Genomic DNA, 21407 nt, shown 5'->3' on the forward strand with positions numbered 1-21407 from the left:
GGGCGCCCACTGTATTTATATAAGCCACATGGAGTCTTACGTCGTCATTTAGTGCCCTAAAAAAAGATGAATCATCACTTTACCCCAAAGTAAAGTGATGCTCTAGTGCAGTTTTTGACAATTGCTTTTGTTTATTTATTATTTTTTGTCAGACTTCGTCATTCTAATAATGATGGAAATAACAGCTATCTCCAAAGTTGGAGTTAGGTGGTTTGACCAACAGCTTGAGGATCCAATGGAGTTAGGAGGTTTAGCCAGAAGCATTTTATTTATTTTTTATTTTATCTTAATATTTCTCTCTCGCATGGTATCTGGATGAGGCTGAACTTTGCCTTTTTCCCCTTTTATATTTCATATATTTAACTTCAATGTTATAATGGAAGTCAACGGCAGTCGGATCGGGCTGAAACCATGCCCAAATATGGAGTCATTATGTCACAGATACATCAGTGGTGACATCACATATTGGTCACATGAAGTCTGAGATCCACGTGAGGCCACACCCTCATTGGATCCTGTCATAGTTTTGTTTGTATTTGTTGCTGTTGTTGTTAGTCATGGATTCCAGTTCCCACCTGATGTCGTGTGTGAGTTCTGATTGGTCCAGATCATGCTGAATAACTGCTAGCTTGCATAACGTCTTGAGACTAGGACTCAAGTCTAACATGTACAGGTCATCAGGTGTGTTTTGTCCTCCAAAGAGGATGATGCGATCTCCCACCATGCAACAACCCATCCTATATATATACATCCCAGCAGGGCCTTTCCCTTTGGGCTCAACCTTCTTCCAGGAGAAGGTCTCTGGGTTGAATTTCCACAGATCATTGAAGGTCGAGTTTTCGTTCCAGCCACCAAATATGTACAGCTCTCCATTGTAGGTAAAGGCTGATTGACCGTAGCGTCTTTCTGGAAAAAGCTGTGCAGAAGATGTTCTCAGCCAGTGGTTGGTCTCTGTGTCAAACACTCTGATGTTGTAGTCCTTGCTGAACAACAAGTTCCCAAATACAAAGATCTTTGTCCCGATGATGGTGGCAGAGTGACATCCTGTAGCACGACGTGGAGTTCCTCTGGCGTTGATTAAAGTCCAGACCATTGTGCTGGTGTCCAACTTGTACATGTCAGTGCGTCCAGTCATCTGGGTGAATCCTCCATAGATAAACATGACCTTCCCCAAGACACAGGCTGAGTGCCAGTACGTCGCATCTGGAACGGTTCCAGAGACCTTGGGCCGGAACCATCCATGGGTGTCCACATCAAATCCATAAAGAATGTTGCAGTAGGTCCTTGTGTCATATTTATAACCTCCCCAGATATAGATATCTTCCATCAGAACAGCTGTGTGGGAGTGGCGATTGGTCGGAACCTCAAGGATACATTCTGCTCTAAATGTTGTCACTGGCGTCAACCTCCTCCAGCGTAAAGGCACTGTGTTGAAGACGTGAACATCAATCTGATCATCTCTGTCCTTCCTGGACCCTCCAAATGAGTAGACTTTGTCTCCCACGGCAACAGCAGCTTGACCGGCATTATGAGGCCCTCTGTTCAGATTCAGCGTCCAGCAGAACATTTCTCACAACAGATCCTCCAGGGTTAAATTAGCTTCTTCCAGTCTCTTTGAGTAACAGAATGGTGTCCTATTGTGTGCTCTAACACTTATATTGGTTCAGTGGCACAAACGTCATGCAAGGTTTTGGCCAATCCACAAAGCTGATGGGTTGGGCTGGCCAATCAAGGAAGTTGATGCCTGTTGATGTCCCTAATATGGTAAATTTCTCACCATAGCAACCCCAACCAGAGAGGCTCTACAGTCTACACAGCAGACAGACAGGCTCTACACAGCAGACAGACAGGCTCTACACAGCAGACAGACAGGCTCTACACAGCAGACAGACAGGCTCTATACAGCAGACAGACAGGCTCTATACAGCAGACAGACAGGCTCTACACAGCAGACAGACAGGCTCTACACAGCAGACAGACAGGCTGTACACAGCAGACAGACAGGCTGTACACAGCAGACAGACAGGCTCTGCAAAGCAGACAGACAAGCTCTACACAGCAGACAGACAGGCTCTACACAGCAGACAGACAGGCTCTACACAGCAGACAGACAGGCTCTACACAGCAGACAGACAGGCTGTACACAGCAGACAGACAGGCTCTACACAGCAGACAGACAGGCTGTACACAGCAGACAGACAGGCTCTACACAGCAGACAGACCAAGACCACCATGGGTAAAAATGGACCCTTACAGGTCTGTAACTCTGAGATATATTGTGCTGATCAGAGTAATGGTCACCTAGTTTTTAACTGTTTTATTTATGTATTTATTTGTATCTAAACCTTTTTCACATGGTTTTTGTAACCCCTTTTTCACCTGGTGCTAATAGGCCTATCTTACAGCCCGCTTTCCACGCCCACTTCCGGTAAATAGTGGTGTCTTTAACATTAGCATTTACACGTTTTTTTCTCTGGAGAATCTAAGTACATTTTATAATGTAAAAATGTGACAGACCAATATTATTATGAAGCAAACAAGATGGTAAATCAGCTCAAACAGATAGAACAAACCTTACCTTGAGAAAACAAAAGTTGTAGACTTCTTAAATTACCTCTGTTAACATGTAGCGTCTATGGAGTGACGTCACGCTATCACCACTAACCCCGAAAGGGGGCGTATTAAGGGGGGCGGGGAAATTCTGTGAGATAGGCTTATTGCATTGTAAGATGTCATATGGCTGATAGGAATACAGTGGGCGCCCCTCAGTTCACACAAGTGTGATTTTTGTATTATATATCTCTGTTGTCGAGCAAGGAAACAAAATCACACTCGTGTGAAGTGAGCGGTGCCCACTGTATTTATATCAGCCACATGACGTCTTGCGTCACCATTTAGTGCCCTAAACAAACATTAAAGTCCATAGACTTGGCTCTTCAAAGTGCCCTAAACAAACATTAAAGTCCATAGACTTGGCTCTTCAAAGTGTCATAAACAAACATTAAAGTCCATAGACTTGGCTCTTCAAAGTGCCCTAAACAAACATTAAAGTCCATAGACTTGGCTCTTCAAAGTGCCCTAAACAAACATTAAAGTCCATAGACTTGGCTCTTCAAAGTGCTCTAAACAAACATTAAAGTCCATAGACTTGGCTCTTCAAAGTGCTCTAAACACACATTACAAATCCCATAGACTTGGCTGCCATATGATGTAATCTTCAAACACCATGCATTGGAGGGGTTAGGGCCCATAAAAAAAACCATGCATTGGAGGGGTTAGGGCCCATAAAAAAACATGTTTTTAGAACACTGCAATACTGTCTCATCAAAGTTGGTTTGGTGACTTTATACATTGTCAGATACATGAGTATGTTTCCTTACATTATCATCACTTTACCCAAATACATCTCTGGTGGATGTAGAAGGGAGTTCCAGCCGCGCCTCAAGCCTATAGCAGGCCAATCTGGTGCATCTCAGGAGCAGGACATATATGTGAACAAGAAGGCACTGGAGCAGCTCAGACGATTTAGGCCCTTATTTTATTATAACAGGGTGCAGGTAAAAAGTGACAACGTTTCGATGTGTCAATTACATCTTCGTCAGGTCATGATCATCTCTGGTGGAGTTGGGAGGTTTTTGACCAATAATATATTTAACTTCCATGTTATAATGGAAGTCAATGGCACAGCTCAGGACTAGACTGAGCTGAAACACAAAAGGTAGGTGAGTGCTGAAATCTCATTAGAATGAATGTATTTCAATGAGAATGCGACGTCGTCCACCCCTCCTATATTCGCTCGCGGAGTCTCTATTTGAGTGAGGTTTCGTGGCCCCAAATACTTTTATTGGTTGAGATCTGTACACGCTACTATTTATTGGTTATTTGATTGGTTCAGACTACGTCGCAACGCAATGACCGACGCTCCATATTGGGACAGTTTTTCACGCAATATCGCAGTCTGAATGCTCGCTCATTTCCTGTGCAGACATAGTGTTTGACCGCGACGGAGGCGCGCCGTCTCAAGCGAACTTGAGTCACGAGACAAGCGAGTGAGACGCCATCGAGCGAGCTAAAGCGAGCGAGTTGCCGTGTCAGACTTTGCGACGCATTTAAAACGCTACTGCGCATGCTTCTATCGTCTGAAGTCCTAGTGCGCCTGCTCAGAACACAGATGCACAATCCATCCACATGTGACAACATGCAACGTTAAAAGGTGCGCTCCATGGAGTGCCTATCTCTGCCAGGCCATGTATGGCCTATACCCGGAGGGCTGTGTAAGTGGCGGGTTGCAGCTGTCGGGACCTGAGGAAGCTGTGGAGGTAAATAATGACTGTAGACGTTTTAATTTGTGGCGCCACAGGGTCAGATACCGCCATGTTTATTTATCACATGACTCCAGAGATCATGTGTAATGTAGTGATTTCTGATCGAGTTTAGTAGACGGGGGGGTGAAGACATAATCAGATAAAAATGTATTTTTATGTGCAGATGTAGCAGGATGGGCTTTGACTTCCTGTCAGCTCAAACCCATAATGCAATACTTTTTTTAAAGAGGGTTGCTGCTCACAAATGTCAGTAGAATTACAAATTAAATCCAAAACCCTTACCTATTCCATTTTCTCCCTCTATTTACCATTCCAAGTTTGTCTTATACGTAACGCCAGCGCCGCTATTCCAAAGCCGCCCCAGGTACATTTTTATAATTTTTTCGGTGGGTAGATCTTGTTGAACTGGTCATTTTCAAAGTAGCTCTCACACAGTGTGGGCACCCCTGGTGTATGGTGTAACCTTGCCATGGAAAAAGTAGGAGCTTCGCGGCATTGAACAAAGCCGATAGGATGGTTCTGTACACAGTGGGGACCTCATGTTTTTGTATTGTCTTGGTGTTATGTGCTCTGTGTTGTTTTTGATGTGGGTGTTGAACAGATTGTGAAGACAAATATCCTTCAGGACAATAAAGATTATTATTATTATAAATGTGGTCCGCCCTTTGTAGCCTCGGTCCACTATTAATGCCGGCTTTATAGCCAGACCCATTTTATTAGTTTCTTTGCGACTTATTTTTTATTTAGTTATTTGTTTTGCGAGACCATACCAGGCCCCTAGCATACATACGACCCTTTCTAACCCTCAATAAATGATGTCCTTTTAATTAATTTCACTGAGTTCCTAACTGATGTTCTGTCTCCCTTTTGCAGGACTGCAGGTGCTGGGGGTCCAGGTTTGGGATCAAGGTGGCGGCTGCCCAGTAGCAGTGGGAGGGAGCCTACCATCTGTCTGACCTGCTGTACGCCCTCCTCCTCCTACTCAGGCTTCTGACCTGCTGTACGCCCTCCTCCTCCTACTCAGGCTTCTGTGAACATCCCAAACAGTTTTACTTGATTCACTATTTAGATAGGCAATTTATTTTATCAGACACGCCCATACAAACATCATTACTTCAAACAACATTAACCACGTTCGATTCATCGAAAGCACCCGTCCTTGGTTCTGGTGACTCATACTGCCCTCACAGTCGCCGTGTTTTGTCAATTCCCATATTGGAAAATGACAAGATCCATTAAAAACGAATCCTAAAACAAATAAAGTAATTGACTAAACACAGCCCTCTCACAGGGTAATCAGTCCCCAGAACAGGTGTTCAATCTAACAAAAGGAGTTTGAAATTAGTTAGTTACAGGAAGGGGGTGTGATGTGTGTTGAATAAAATTAATATCCAAATAAAATAAAGGGTGTTCACAAGTAGACAATGAAATGACACTTTTAAACTGAAATATCCCTTTAACTGTGTGAAAGCTTTAATATGGGACTTACTGTACTCAACCTTTGAATATTCAAATGTTACAGCTTGAACCCACATTTGGAAAATGATTGTTTCAAGTTTAGTCGACATACAGTAGGGAAAGAATGAGGATCCAATGATGCGTTTCAAAACTTTAACCCAGTATAGACGGAAGGATCATCAAAACTTTAACCCAGTATAGACGGAAGGATCATCAACTTTAACCCAGTATAGACGGAAGGATCATTATCAATTGATCAAGTTATAAAGTGCTGAGGATTCAGAGGAAGAAGTGAATGACCTGCCTGGCATTATTTGGATGGGAAGGTTTTTGACTATATTTGAACATTTACTCGGTCTCAGTTCAGTCTTCATGTTATGGGTTATATAACTTATATTGGTCTAAAGTAATTATTCTCTGGGCTCACTTTTTTTTTTTTGTGACCATATTTTAATCATTTTATTTTAATTACAATTGGTGAGGCTAGTGTGATTTCTGGCTTTGGTACACCGTTCATCATGGCAAAAAAATAAATAATAATAGTCCGGCAGCCGGGGTTGTGGGGTGGGGAATTTGGTATAAGGTATTTTTTATTGGCCTAAAATATTGTCTATATACATTAGAGATGTCCTGATACTGTATCTGTATTGGGGGATCGGCCCTTATTTAGTCATATCGGTTCATATCGGTATCGGCAAATATGCCAGTCTAACCACAGATTATTAGTGTCAAGGGGGTTGACACTATAGCAGGTAAATACAATGTTGCGGCATGTGGAGTTTGCTTTGGAGTTGCCCAAACTGCAAGTGCACATTTGAGTGAGGAGTCTGCTATAAACACAACACCAGATATATAGCTAGATAGCTATAAACACTTCAAAATAAGATCTTTTTTCTTTTTGTATTATTATAAATAATATTCTCTGGTTTCGGTATCGGCTAACACAGAAATTGTGGGATCGGATCGGAAACGAAAAAAGTGTATCGGGACATATACATTCATGAATCCACTTAATGTATTGAGTGATTTTTTTTTATATTCTTTATGAATGTGTGAGCAATGAGTCCTTACCACAACTAGATGGCAGCGTAGGTCTGCTATAGACAACAGGTTCTGACCACCATCATCCTACAAACTATGGTATTAGAACCACAGATGGTTTAATAAATACAATCACATAAAATGTTAATATTTTATAACTGTGATACTTTCTACACTCATGTTTAGGTCATGTCTCTCCCCTCCCATCTCAATAGCAGGCACTGTATTTCTTTTGCCACTCAGTAGGCATTCCTGCATAACTTCAGAGTATGATGTCACACGCATACCCTTTATATATTTAATCGTATAAAAAATAATGAAACCAGTGATGGCGACCGAGAACTTTAATCCGGCATACATTCAGTGCTTTATAAACCAACAATAGTGTAAGATTGAGTGCAGAAATACAGACTTTATTTTAAAAAAAATGTTGAATGTACAGATGAATTATGTTGATTTTATTTTGAAATATTGACATGGTCAGATTGTGTAACTGTCATATTGGATTACAGTGAATATGTATAACTCAAACCCAGGTTTGAGATATCACCTGTCACCACAAATTGCTTCTTTGGAAGAAAAAAGTTAGTGTTTAACTAACTGTTAGTTGAACATTGAGATTTTTTTGTCCATGTGCCCTTTGTGTGAAGCTTCTTTGGCAATCTGTACAAGGGCCTTTCACCAGTATGAATCCACATGTAGTTTCAATTATCCAACATTCTGACCAAAGACTTTGCCACACTCAAGTAATGGGTTTTTCACCCGTTTGAGTCCTCACCTTGTCAGACTCCCTTCAATAGAATAGAGTTTAAAGGGGTTTTCCATGCATGAATCCATGTGTGTTCTTTCAGATGACTCATGTCATGTGCCCTAAGACTTTGCCAACATATATTCAATGAGGGGTTTTTCACCTGTATGAATCCGCATGTGTATCGTCAGACTACCCTTCTGACCAAAGACTTCGCCACACGTTGCACAAGTGAATTCCTTTTCACCTGCATGAGTCTTCATGTGCCTCGTCCTATGACTACTGGTAGTGAAACTCTTGTCACATACCTCACAGGTGTAGGGTTTCTCACCCGTGTGAAACCTCATGTGTATTTTCAGGTGACTATTCTCTAAAAAGATCTTTCCACACTCTGTACAACTATGGATTTTCTTCCCCTGTATGTATCTTATCGATGAAGTCTGTGTTTTTGATTTCAGGTCCCGAGGCAAGTTGCTGCTCGTTGCCCCGTGAGCCTCCTCTGGTTTTTGGATGATCTCCTCCCCCTGTTCTCCTTTAATCTGTGGAGGCTCTGGTTCCTCCTGCAGCAGACTGGAGCTCCTCTCCTGCTGTTCTACTTTAATCTGTGGAGGCTCTGGTTCCTCCTGCAGCAGACTGGAGCTCCTCTCCTGCTGTTCTCCTTTAATCCGTGGAGGCTCTGGTTCCTCCTGCAGCAGACTGGAGCTCCTCTCCTGGTGTTCTCCTTTAATCTGTGGAGGCTCTGGTTCCTCCTGCAGCAGACTGGAGCTCCTCTCCTGTTGTTCAGGGAACACATCATCCTCTTTACACACGGAGAGCTGCAGGAAACCTAGGAGGAGAGGGGAGATGTAAGCAGACAGCAACTCAATGTGTATGGCATGCAAAACGCAACAACATTTAAAATAAAACATTATCACTGTGTGGATGTGGATGGGGATAAGTAAGTAAGCCTTGATGAGCCATGAGGCCCATAGGGCAGGAGCCTATCTCCTGTTTCTGTAGCGTGAGGCAGCTTGATGTACAAGTACACCCCCTGGACATGACGCTAGTATGTCGCAGGAACATGACCCCAATCCAACACTTGATGCTGAGTGCCAAGCAGGGAGGCACTGCGTCCCATTTTTAGATTATTTGGTATGACCCGGCCGGGGATCGAACCCCGACCAGTCGCCACCCCATATCAATCAGGTTATTGATCCTTTTCTATGATTGGTTAGCAAATTTGGCAAAAAAGTTATTAATTATGATAATTCGCCCCCCCAAGTGGCCGAATTACGTTGGGCGGGCCAGCAGTGGTCTGGAATGAGTCCTGGAATAGAGGGTATGGGCATGCTTAAAGTGAATGGCACATCGAGTGGCAAAGCAACATGCAAAGTGAGTTTAACATTGTTTAATGTCGTTTTATGCAATCAGATAGGACTTTTCTGTGTGGATGTATGGGCTGTCAAGTAGTTTTTTGCCACTCAGTAGGCATTCCTGCATAACTTCCTGGTTTGATGATGATGTCACACGCATACCCTCTATCATAATTCGCGGCCTAATGCTGCGTCCACACTGGCAGATGCAAAAGATGCAACGTTACAGTGTATTTGTGTCTTTGTAGCTGAAGTTGGGGGAAAAAAAGAAAACGGCTCAACTTTTTTGTAGCTTTGTAGCCATTGTACCTTTTGCAACAGCTACAAACGTTGGATGTATCTTTGTATCTTCATGTCGCTGCAGGCTTCCATTGAAAATGGATGGTAAACTGTATGATCTTTGCATCTTCCCGTGTGTCTGTTACTCACTGCAGCTGTTGTTGTTGTCCTCCAGTGTCCTACTACAGGAGGCAGTAGCATTCAGGCCCTGACTTTTGGCTAGCATGTGGTCCTGAGGGGGCTCGCTGTGACCAGATAGATGACTGTCCCTGCTGGACGGACACACACACACACACACACGCGCGCGCGCACACGCACACACACGCGCCTGGGGTGTAAACCATGCACATACAAGCTGCAAACAAATATTACTGAAGGGCAGCAGCAATTATTCCATACAGCAAACCAATCATCTTTACTGTCTGTTGGGACTATAGGAGAGGTAACCTCTAGGGCAGTGTTAATTGTTTCAGAATATTTTGATTTAGTCTTATGAATAACACGCCTAGTCTTCTTAGTCCTATTTACTCTTCTGAAAAACCTTAGTCTTTGTCTTAAAGGACCACTTCACCACTTTTCAACCTATAATGTTGATTAAATCCTACTCGGGTCTGTGTCTCATAGGAGGGCTGTGGGCAGTTCAGAAACCCGTCCACCAGTGACATTAGACAAGAAATGTTTTAAATATATATATTTTTGAACAGATATTTAGATTTGTATTGTGAGAATGATGGCTTCCATTATTGTATTGCAACTTTTCAGGAATAGAAAGCCTGCAGTTTCTATTAGCTTTGATTCCCCATCGATGTGGACGGATTTCTGAACTGCCCACAGCCCTCCCATGAGACAGACAGATCAGAAAAAAATGTGTGAGGACCAATTATATGAAGGTAGGTTGAAAAGTGGCGAAGTTGTCCTTTAATGCAATGTTACTAGCCCAAACATTTAGACTCTCGTAGAGGTTTTTGATTCGTCAGAATCGAAAAAAACCTCTACGAGAGTCTAAATGTTTGGGCTACAATGTTACATTTTCCAGAAAAGATTTAGTCTTCAACAAAATGAACCCTGCCACTGCCTGCATGGGGATGGGGGTCCAGCATGGAACCCACTCTGAGAAACCGTCCATGATTTCAACGTTTTGTTTGAACTTTACATTTGAAATATCGTGCCTTTTACAGTGCTCGTTGTACAGCGTCTTTATCCGCTCTATCGGAGGGAGAGGTTCCAAATGGGCCGGGCTACCTTGGACCAAGACGATCATAGATTTGATCGCGTGTTGGAATCATATCTTTTTCCCCCACGCTGCTCAGCTATATTCCAACGAATCCCCCCAAAATGCAGGCCTGTGTTATTGTACCTTAAGAATAGAACTGCTCTTCTCTGACAAGGCCTCTCACATCATTCACAACCAGTTCAGAGCTGGCGCTTACCTTACCGTAATCAAACTATGGAAATAGAAGATATATAGCTCCGTGGTAGGCAGCCGACTGTGTGTGGCTGTGCCCGGTTGATAGATTCACGCTTTACCAACAGTCAACACTACAGAAACCTTACCCCGGAACTTCTTCGTAACGGGCAGCTCGCATCCATTTGTGTTACATTCCTGCCATCTGCTGGAGTTATTTAACTCCTACATCTTCCCATTATTCTTCCTAACAGTTTGGTTCTCTTTAGTTCCCTGCTAGCTCTGGTCCATAGCTCTAATCAAATGCAGCCTGGCTAATAAGCCAGACTAATATCACAAACGGCTGATTCGGTCTGGCTTATTAGCCAGGCTAAATTCCCTGCCCACTTCCACTACATTCCAATATTGCCTTCATTCCTACTCCTGCTAATCCAGCTCTCTCCATTCCCCCAATTATATGATCCTTCTTTTCTTCCTGCAGTAGGCTACACAAGAACTAGCCCTAGAATGTCAGTGATCATACATATATTCCTAATACACAGCCATAGACATAAATGTGGTTGGCACGGTGTTTACTCACCCAATACATAATTCCTAAGACTTGGAGTCAGATATGGTCCTCTAGTTTCATACCCATGTTAAAGTTCTGGCAGAAAACTTGTGTTTAGTCAAATATCTCCACAGGATTCACACGGGTGACATTCTCTCCGGGCGTGGAGCCCGGAATGACAGCTGGACTGAATTTACCAAAACGTCCTGGCTCTGATCACCACAAATGTCATCACAAATTGACTAGGAAAGCACAAATGGCACACAATTGACAGGTGGGTTTTGAATGGTGCTGGGTAATTAATCACACCACCTGCAAATTGTGTGCCCCAAACATTTTGTTCCCTGGTCAATTTGTGATGACGTTTGTGGTGATCGGAGGACGTTTTGGTAAATTCATTCCAGGCCCCTCGCCCGGGGAGAATGTCGTCTGTGTGAATCCCGTGGAGAAGTGGATATTTGACTAAACGGGTCAGATATCATTATGAGCAGTGTGGATGAAATACATGCTTTAGTATTCACATAGGGGGCCCCATCTTGCGTGGCATTTTATCCCTTATGCCTAATCTTATTGGAGAAAGGTGAAAGTAGTCAATCTACATCAGCGCGTTGTCAGCTTGTAGATCGGCTATTTTCACTATATGGAGTTATTTTCAAAATGATAAAAAATGCCTAATAAGATTAGGCATGGGATAAGGCACCACACAATATAGGGCCCAGGGTGTGTTGTTAAAGGTGCGTAGTTTAAAGGAAAATATCAACAAAATGAGTATAAAGTGCTAGTGCAGCAGCAACAGGGCACACCTGCAGTCATACGTACACTGGAAAACCAAGAATTGAGTTGTAGCAGGCCTGCAGATTTCTGAGAGATTGTTCCGGATATGTGGTGAATACAATCCTTTGGCCCTAAACCATTCAGTGCTTTATAAAAAAAAAGACAGTACTATTTTGAAATCAATTCCGATAGACAGAGACCAGTGGAGCGAGACGGGATCATGTATGTATGGAATAGTACAATAGAGTGCTCAAATACACACCATGGAGACAATGAGAAATGGATCAATTATGCTTTACTTGTTCATGTTGACATTATGAGATTGGGTGATTCCTCTGCACAGTCATATAGTGACTACAGTAACTCATGATACATTTGTTTTGTATGAGATATCACGCGTCATCTCTCCTCCTATAGACGGACCGCTGTATGAATCCTCATATGTCTATCCAGATCTCCATTCGTATTGAAACGTATTTCACAAACCATACAAGTAAAAGGTATTTCACCTGTATGAATTCTCATGTGTAGTTTCAGACTAGCCATGTGACCAAAGACTCTGCTGCAGCATGTACAAGTAAAGGGTTTTTCACCTGTATGAGTCATCATGTGTTGTTTCAATTTACTCATGTAACCAAAGACTTTGCCACACTCTGTACAGGTGAAGTGTTTTGCACCCGTGTGAATCCTCATGTGTAGTTTCAGGGTACCCATGTGAACAAAGACGTCGCCACACTCTGTACAAGTAAATGCCTTTTCAACTGTATGCGTTGTCATGTGCCTCCTCAGATGGCCATTTTGACTGAAACCTCTTTGGCAATCTGTACACGTGAAGGGTTTTTCACCTGTATGAGTCGTCATGTGCCTCTTCAGATCACCATTTTTATTGAAACGTCTTTCACAAACCTTACAAGTGAAGGGTTTTTCACCTGTATGAATCCTCAAGTGTTGTTTCAGACGACTCATTTGACCAAAGACTTTGCCACACTCTGTACAGATATTCTTCTTCCCTGTGTGACTCCTTGTGGTTGCAGTTGGTTTTGATGATCTCAGGTCCTGGGGCAACTTCTCGCTCAAAGACGATCTTCGCCCTTCCACATGTTGTGTTTTGTGTGATTTCAGTGTGTTAAAAGCTGTGTCCTCCCACTCATCACTGTCTTCAGTGTCACATTCAGAACTGTGTGAAGAGAGGACCCGGTCATCAGTGTCACATTCAGGACTGTGTGAAGAGAGGACCCGGTCCTCACTATTTGGTTGTGATGTTGCATGTTCCTCTACTTGTGCTTTCCTGTGTTCAGTTGAGGTGCTGGCTAGAGACTCTGTCTCTCTGTTTTCATCATCATCTTCACTTTTCACTATTACTAATGTTAACGTTGACCCATCATCCTCGCCTGGTGTTTGAAGCAGCTCCTCCTGGTGTTCCTCTTTAATCAGCGGAGGCTCTGTTTCCTCCTGGACCAAAATGGTGTTCCACTCCTCTTGTTCCTCTTTAATCTGCGGAGACTCTGGTTTCTCCTGGACCAGACTGATGTTCCTCTCCTGCACCTCCTCTTTACGCACAGAGAGCTGTGGGAAATCTAAGCAAAAAAAATGAGAGACACACACACACAGTTTTTGAAAAAGAACTCCTGCACACCCAGATTAGTTTAAAAGCAGATGCATAGGCGACAAACAGTAGATGAGATCAATTATAAAATGTTTCGGTTGTGTGTCTGAGGAACCGAAACAGCAACCTGCTGTTGCTTCCACATTAAATACTGTAATGGATTTAAAAAAAAACATAGGTAGCCTATATTCAAACTATTTGAAAAGATCTGAATATGCTTATTGGGTAAGTTGCATAATAAATAAATGTTTTGCATAAGATGCATTTCCACACCAGATTGAGATCGAAAGAAATTGCTTGGTTCGTTTTGGGACCATTTAAAAAGATTATGACAAAACCGCATGAAAACTTTGCTAGACAGTGTTCAAATACCGAGGCTAAACTGCTTAGATTAGAACACTGGGTCGGGATGACGGGACACATTTTTATAGATGCCTTTATGTTTCGCTTTTAATAATTATGGTTATGAAAAGTTAAGGAAAAAAACATTCCAAACAAAGCAAACATTTTCATGAATTAAAAACAAATATACATATTTTTTCAAAGTAATTTCATGAATAAATCCAAGAAATTCCATAAATTAGAAAACAAATGTTTAAGAAGTAGTGAAAATAGCCCAGGCGGTGGCGTAACCGCCTGGGCACCCGACTGGTAATCCAGTCGCAGTGTGCCGCGGGTTCGACTCCCGAGCCCGACACGGCCTTTACTGCATGTCTTCCCCCATCTCTCTCCCGTTTCCTGTCAGCCTACTGTCTGTCCCTTCAAAAAACCAATAAAAGGCGTAAGCCGCAAAAAAAAAATCTTTAAAAAAATAAAATAAGTAGTGAAAATAGCCGATATACAAGCTCACAAAGCGTCGCTTCGTGCCACGTTGTGAGCTTGTAGATCAGCGATTTTCCCTAGTTTGGGTCCCAGGCAAACATCTAATCTCTCTTTTGGGTCACGGGCTAAAAAGGTTTGGGAACCAGTGACTTAGAATACAAGGTCCCTTGTGTATCCAAGCAATCCATTTTGTGGTCATAACTGCATTTCAGGCGAACAAAACAAAACAAACTAAACAGTCCAGACTCCCGAGTTGGTAGTGTTTGCTAAACCACACTCTGGCATCGCATCGCATCAGGGAACCCCAAACGGGTGGTGTGTCCTGAGCATGACGTTAAACTGCTCCGTTGTAACTACCATCGTTAATGTAGTGGGTGCAGATTTAAGATGCATTTGCAACCTCTGTGGACTGTGTGCTTCAACACCATCGCAAGCTTGCATACAACAAGGCACTGCTCACCGATGGAGTATACCAAGTGCTGCTTGGTGGACCTTCTCATGAGCAGGGAAGAGAGGCGTTGGACCTGGCCTTCTAGCGGTGTGTCCATCCGCTGTCAGAACAACAGTGGGTGGATTTTGGGCCCATGGGTTTAGCCACGCTACCGGGAACGATATGACACCGGGCGGCAATGCAGGAGTGGACTGGGAAATTGTTTCCTCTGGTGGTCCAGCCTGAGACTGGTTGTTGGTGGCCAGTGTAGGATGCATGCCTACACTACTTGTGCCCATGGAATGCTGGGTGACATGACATTCTTATTGTATCGAGACATATTCCTTGATTTTGTGGATGTAACTTTGCTGCACCTGAACTATTTATGTCCTTGTATGCAATTTCCTCTGTATGGACATAAATACATTGTTAAAATGTGTGTGCGCGTGTTGCGTTACGTATTACTCACAGCAGGGGGCAGCAGAGCTCAGGGATGCAGCGCAGTAGGAATGCATTGAAAGCTGCAAATAGATGACAAAATAATAATTAAATCGCATCGCAACAGTCCACACCCTTGTTTCCAAAACCATTTGCATTAAACAGTGTATTTGTCTTTAAAATTTGCCCAAGCAAGCACCTATAATCTTTAATGGCAGGCTGGCTGCATGCATTGTTTGCCAGGTCATGTTCACTTCGTGCAAGTGTACCTACCTTCTGGCTCCTGCCAACATTAAGATTTTATGGTGGGGAGTGTGGACTGTGGACCTGACTTAATATTCACTGACTTAATTGGATCAAGACGGTAATTAATAATAATAATAATAGTAAAATATCTCGTTGAGTGAATATCAAACAAAATATGTCTCTCTTCCGAGTTTCTAAAACACAAAACAAATAAAAGAATGAAAAGGAAAAATAACTTTCACAACCCCAGTTCGGACAGCCATGCAGAACTAATGTATTAGGTTATTAGGGCGGCTCAGGCTGTCGTATTTTACCTGTAGATGCTGACTGACAGGAGGAGGACGGTGTCTGCGCCGTTTCAATCTCTTCTTTGATTGATTGAAAATGTTATTTCACACACAGTATGTAGAATATGGGTACATTTCAAACAATAGCACAAGTGCTTTTATGTAAGTGGTTATGGTGAAATAAACACATGAACACATGCACAAACAATAGGCCTACGAGTACTTGGTTGTTAAGGCATTCCCTTTACAGACTACAGGTCAAACAAACGACAGACACCATTCATTCACATTGTAGGCTACACATAATAAATAACCATTAAGCAATTAATACCAGTGAGCTGGCGGTTATGAAAGGCTCGTCATAAACCTGCACCATTTAAAGTTAAAAATAAATTAAAAAAAATAACATAGCTGTAACGTTGCTGTAAAAGAAATCGGCTGATGGGCGCCGCCATCTTTGTTGTTTGGTGGAAAGCCCCCCTCCTCCCCCTCATGGTGGAAAGCCTGGGTACGTGGGGGCGAGGGGGCTGTGGCGTCAACGTTGTAGGCTACTACACAAGAAGGACCTTAAGACGGATTTTGTCACTCTGGGAGCCAGAAGCGTTTTTCAACTTGTTTTTGTTTCATAAATATGTTTGTATTTTGTAATAACATATCAAATGTTTCCACCCATGTTAAAAATCAATGTAGCCTATCCATGTTTTCTTGTCTAATGTCCAAAAGGTTCAGTACTGTCCACAGTCAACTGTGTTGGCTGCAGCACAGTGCTTGTGGGAAAAATAAAATACAAATCTTAACCCTTCAAGTGCCATTTCTGTATATTATGTTTATAGCATGCGCCCGTTTTGTATGTAGGTAGGCCTATGTCATACAATACTTTGAATGTGATTTTGTTGACAGTGGTGTATTTATTTTTCCTTCTGTGATAGGCTATAATTTTAATGACGTCACGTGCACGCATGTGTGCGCCTACATGTGCACACAGAACAGCTGATAGGTAGTGTATGAGTGTCCTGACGAGACCAATTAGAAAATAACTTAATTAACTTATAATAGCAATAATAGTAGGAAACATTTTGTCAATCTTCTCAAGGAATGCCTTGAATTATAAGAGCTGAAAAAGGTGTAGGCTATAATAGAAAGGATGTCGACACACTGCCAATGCCATAATGGTGGGAAAACAAATGTAACTCTAGTCTTAATTAATTTCCATTGTTGAGTTTTTAACTTTCAGTTAAAAAAAAAAGGAAAATATTATTTCTGAATGTATTAGGGTTGGAAATATCAATTGCGAGAGCTAATGGCGCTAAAAGGCAGTCTATTGAAGCACTTACAGATGCGGTAGAAAAGGTCAAAGCACAACTATGTCATATTTTGTATGTATGTATGCCCACTTTTCAATCTTATTGTTACGTCTACCAGCCAATATGCCTATATATTGTAAAATGTCGAACTAACTGATGAAATGTCTTTTCTTGTGGAACCTTGGGGCGATAGGGGATTTGTAATGAAAATGAAAAATGCTTAATAAAAACTTGTTTTCTAGTTTCGGTTAATTCAATTAGAACATATGTTTTAGACACACAAACACAAAAGTAGACTTAAAATAATCTGACAATTTATTTACAGCGTGGCAGTAGCGAAACTAAAAACTGCTTTGGACGAATGTCTTCTTCTTCGATGGAGGAAGCGGGCATTCTTGTTGCGTGCAAACAGAAAACCACAGAAGCAGTACTGGAGCCATATTGCTGGTATGCCCGTAAGGGGAATAGGGGATGTATACGTTGGTTAGACATACCAACAGTCCTACAGGCATTAGTTAGACAAACCCATGATTCAAACTTTTCATTTTTCCGTTTGGGGGAAGCGATAGCTTCTTTTCGCTGTGGAGATGAATATTCTGTGACTACTTAAATAGGCCTAAGCAAATAATTAAAAAAGGATGGCACTGGGTGATAATTTATATATTTAATCTGGCAGTGATTATGGGGTAACAGACGCCAGAGACACGCCAACACTACTTGTCATCACCCCGAGCTGCTCCCACCCGGCCACAAGTATAACATATTTAGAATGAAAGGGGAGATAACAGCAGAAATGTTAAGGATATAGCAAACACAAAAGGACGTAATGTTAAACCTTTTTTTTTTTTTTTTTTTAACACAGAAAAATGCACATGTCCCTCTCATTTTCCCTTTCTAAAGCTGCGTTCAGACCTGAATATGTATATTCGCCTCGGTTCGTCCAGTTTGTGCTGCGCCAGATCGCGCTGCACCCTTTCGCATAATTCTCGTTTTTGCATTGATTTTGTATGTAATCGCGGCGCTCTGAACATCCAAGTCTGAACGCACCTTTACATTTCGGAATAGCCATTTTCTTAACGCAATCTGACATTAATCTTTCCAATAACGCGTGGTACATGTGAAATATTAAGAGCGCAGCGCAGCTATAAGACCAGGCGTGCTTGGTCTTAGGCAAAATCGCTTAGATTGAGCGAAAAAATTATAATACAATATTTTTGGACACTGCTCGAATTCTTTTCTACATGTCTTTTGTAATAAGACGTACAACCTATACGTACAACATGTCTTGTTCCAACAGGCCTTCTGTAACAAGGCGAGCCAGCGTGCCCGGTCTGAGCTGCACTGCGCCCTGGATGTTATGTAATATTGAATGTGTACCACTCGTTATTAGATATACTAACGTCAGATTGAGGTAAGGAAACAGCTACTCCGGAATACTTAAATTAGTTGTATTCTGTCTTGTTAATGGAGACATTAACAAGACAGAATACAACTAATTTAAGTATCCATCTATAATGATGCAGTCACACCAAACTGTTATTATGCGTATGGAGGCAGATTCTGCCAATTCTTTTCAATGGGCACAAAGTTTTTTTGTTGTTTGTTTTCCCCCCAGAAATCCACACATGGGAACAAACACTCTGTTCCCATTGAAAAGCGTTGCCAGAATCCGCCCACATAGGTAAAATTCCAGTTTGGTGTGTCCACACCCTAAATCTGGTGTCTGTCTTCTCCCAGAACAGAAGAGATTGCTGCTTTCACAAAACCCCTATAAAATACACAAAGTGATAATAATCAGATTCTAAAAAAGAAATGTCTCTCTGCCACTGCCCATATGAGTTATGATAATTTAACCGTTTAAACAAGACAAACATGTCAACACAGTGAACAGCTATCAATTGGAGAATAAAGCGTATAGAATTGTTTTATTTAGGCATGTTGCTATTGTCAGATTAGATTATGTGATTCATCTGCTTTGCATCTATATGACCTGTCATCTCCATCCTGGATTAGAATGAATGACTGCAAACTTGTATGTTTGTGAAGACAGCGGCGTTAAAGAACTAAAATATTATTTTCTTCAACTTGCAGCACCAAGTTCTGTCTGTTCAGAGTTGGCCTACAAATGAAGCCTTTACCACAAACTGATCAAGTGAAGGGCTGTTCCCCTGCATGGTTCCTCATGTGTTGTTTTAGAACATCCATTCGACTAAAGCCTATTCCACAAACTGTACAACTAAATGGCTTTTCCCCTGTATGACTCCTATTGTGTGTAATTAGATTAGCTATTACACGAAAGTCTTTGCCACAAATTTTACAAGTAAAGGGTTTTTCCCCTGTATGAGTCATCATGTGTGTCTTTAGAACACCCATTCGAGTAAAGTCTTTACAACATACTGTACAAGTATACAGCTTTTCCCCTGTGTGAACCCTCATGTGTGCTTTTAGATGATCATTTCGACTAAATGTGTTGCCACAAACTGTGCAAGTAAAGGGCTTTTCCCCTGTATGCATCCTCATGTGCGCTTGTAGTAATGGTTTTGTAACCGAGCCTTTGCCACAAATCGTACACTTAAAGGGCTTATCCCCTGTATGCCACCGCATGTGTTTTTTCAGATCACCCTTTTCGTTAAAGCCTTTGCCACAAACTATACAAAGGAATGTTTTTTCCCCTGTATGAGTCGTCATGTGCCTTTTTAGAACACCATTATTAACACAACCATGACCACAAACTGTACAAATAAAGGGTCTTTCCCCTGTGTGAGACATTATGTGTGATTTTAGTTTACTCACTCCACTAAAGCTTTTGCCACAATGTATACAAGTAAAGGGCTTTGGCTTCTCCCCTGAGTGAGTTCTCATATGTTCTTGCAATATGAACTTTCGACCAAAACATTTGCCACAAACAGCACAAGTATAGGGCTTTTCCCCTGTATGAATCATCATGTGTTTTTTAAGAGAACTATTTTGAGTAAAGACTTTGTCACAAACTGTACAACTAAAGGGCTTTTCCCCTGTGTGAACTCTAATGTGATTTTCTAGATGACTCCTTCCAGTAAATCCTTTGCCACAGACTGTACAATTAAAGGGATATTTTCCTGTATGAATGGGTGTGTGTGCATCCAGATCTGCCTTCCGATTAAACACTGTGCCACACTCTGTACAACTAAAACGTTTCTTCTCTGTATGATTCCTAATGTGCTTCTCCAGATTTTCCTTGCTTTGAAATACTTTGCCACAATCTGTACAACTATAGCGGTTCGGCTCTGTATGAATCCTAGTGTGCTGCTCCATACATTTCTTACGTTTAAAGATTTTGCCACACACTGTACAAGTAAAGCGGTTCGGCTCTGTATGAATCTTAGTGTGCTTCTCCATAGATTTCTTATGTTTAAAGATGTTTCCACACTCGGTACAACTAAACCTTTTTTGACTCCTCATGGATTTAGTTTGTATTGATTTCTGGTCCTGGGACAGCTGTCCTTCCGCATCTTGACTAGTGTGTGACCTCAGTGCGTTTAAAGCTGACTGACCTTCCCTGGTCTCCTCCCACCCATCACTATCTGCAGTTTCAGAACAGTGTGAAGAGAGGAGATGGTCATCAGTAGTTGGTTGTGAATTTCCACAGTCCTCTACATCATCTTGTGTTTCTGTGTGTTGAGTTGAGGTGCTGGCTCCAGGCTCCGTCTGTATGTTTTCATCTTCACTTTCCACTGCTAGTAATGTCAACCCATCAGCCTCCTTTGGTTGTTGAAGTAGCCCCTCCTGATTTGCTTTATTTTGTGGAGGCTCTGGTTCCTCCTGGGCCAGACTGGAGCTCCTCTCCTCTTCAGGGTAAAGCTCTTTAGACAAAGGGAGGTTCAGGACGTCTAGGCAAAATATAAAATGAGAATAAAACATTGAACATTGTGGTGTAAAGAGGAGAGAAGAAGAACGTTTTTGTTGTACCGAGTTTGCAGTTTCTGTACATGTTGAATGAACACAAAACAAGAGGATATTTTAAAGAGACACCTCATTCTTTATATACTGTGGCACCCAAAGTGTTTACAACGAAAAGAACAATTTAGCCCGGGCTGCATAGTTTCGATACACAACAGGTATAACAAGTATTGCATAACAGGGTGGGGCATACATTCCCTATTTGCATCATTCCCAACTTGTGTCATTACAGAGTTTTTGGCTGTAGTATCAGTATTGAAAGTGAATAAGTTGGAATCAGAACAGCTCTAGAAAATCAAAACATACATACCTATCCTGTGCATCTGTACTACAGGTTGAAACATTGCATCAAACAGTCCACGTCGCTCATCCATCTCTCGCCGTTCTCTCTCTGTTGATACTG

At 42.0% G+C, this 21407-nt stretch overlaps 2 protein-coding genes across 8 annotated transcripts; both read right to left on the reverse strand.

The window, feature by feature from the left end:
• Positions 1–505: 505 nt before the first annotated feature.
• Positions 506–1327, reverse strand: LOC306935019 (kelch domain-containing protein 3-like; the record flags this gene model as incomplete). The annotated part of the gene is made up of 1 exon (XM_079517839.1): positions 506–1327. One exon carries the CDS (start codon positions 1325–1327, stop codon positions 506–508), a length of 822 nt encoding a protein of 273 aa, XP_079373965.1.
• A 5839-nt stretch (positions 1328–7166) lies between these two features.
• On the reverse strand, positions 7167–11308 carry LOC306935230 (uncharacterized protein). 7 transcript variants are annotated; one of them, XM_079518195.1, is made up of 3 exons: positions 11189–11308; positions 9354–9475; positions 7167–8398 (listed from the first exon to the last, which is right to left on the reverse strand). In XM_079518195.1, the coding sequence occupies exons 2-3, from the start codon at positions 9427–9429 to the stop codon at positions 7695–7697; spliced, it is 780 nt and encodes a 259-aa protein (XP_079374321.1). In that variant the 5' UTR covers positions 9430–9475; positions 11189–11308; the 3' UTR covers positions 7167–7694. The 7 variants fall into 7 exon arrangements, with proteins under 7 accessions (XP_079374321.1, XP_079374315.1, XP_079374316.1 ...); XM_079518189.1 differs by lacking the exon at positions 11189–11308 and adding an exon at positions 10758–10896; XM_079518190.1 differs by lacking the exon at positions 11189–11308 and adding an exon at positions 10758–10844 and having other exon boundaries at positions 9354–9472.
• Positions 11309–21407: the final 10099 nt, after the last annotated feature.

Source organism: Electrona antarctica (genome assembly GCF_951216825.1).
Source record: "Electrona antarctica genome assembly, chromosome: 13".
NCBI classification, from domain to species: Eukaryota; Metazoa; Chordata; class Actinopteri; order Myctophiformes; family Myctophidae; genus Electrona; species Electrona antarctica.

Excerpts from the sequence above, each read along its gene's own strand:
- LOC306935230 (XM_079518189.1), bottom strand. The coding sequence starts at position 10,789 with ATGCGAGCTGCCCGTTACGAAGAAGTTCCGGG. Across the intron at positions 9,476-10,757 it reads CGTTACGAAGAAGTTCCGGG|CAGGGACAGTCATCTATCTG; the intron begins GTAAGGTTTCTG and ends GTGTCCGTCCAG. Across the intron at positions 8,399-9,353 it reads GGACAACAACAACAGCTGCA|GTTTCCTGCAGCTCTCCGTG; the intron begins GTGAGTAACAGA and ends CTCTCCTCCTAG.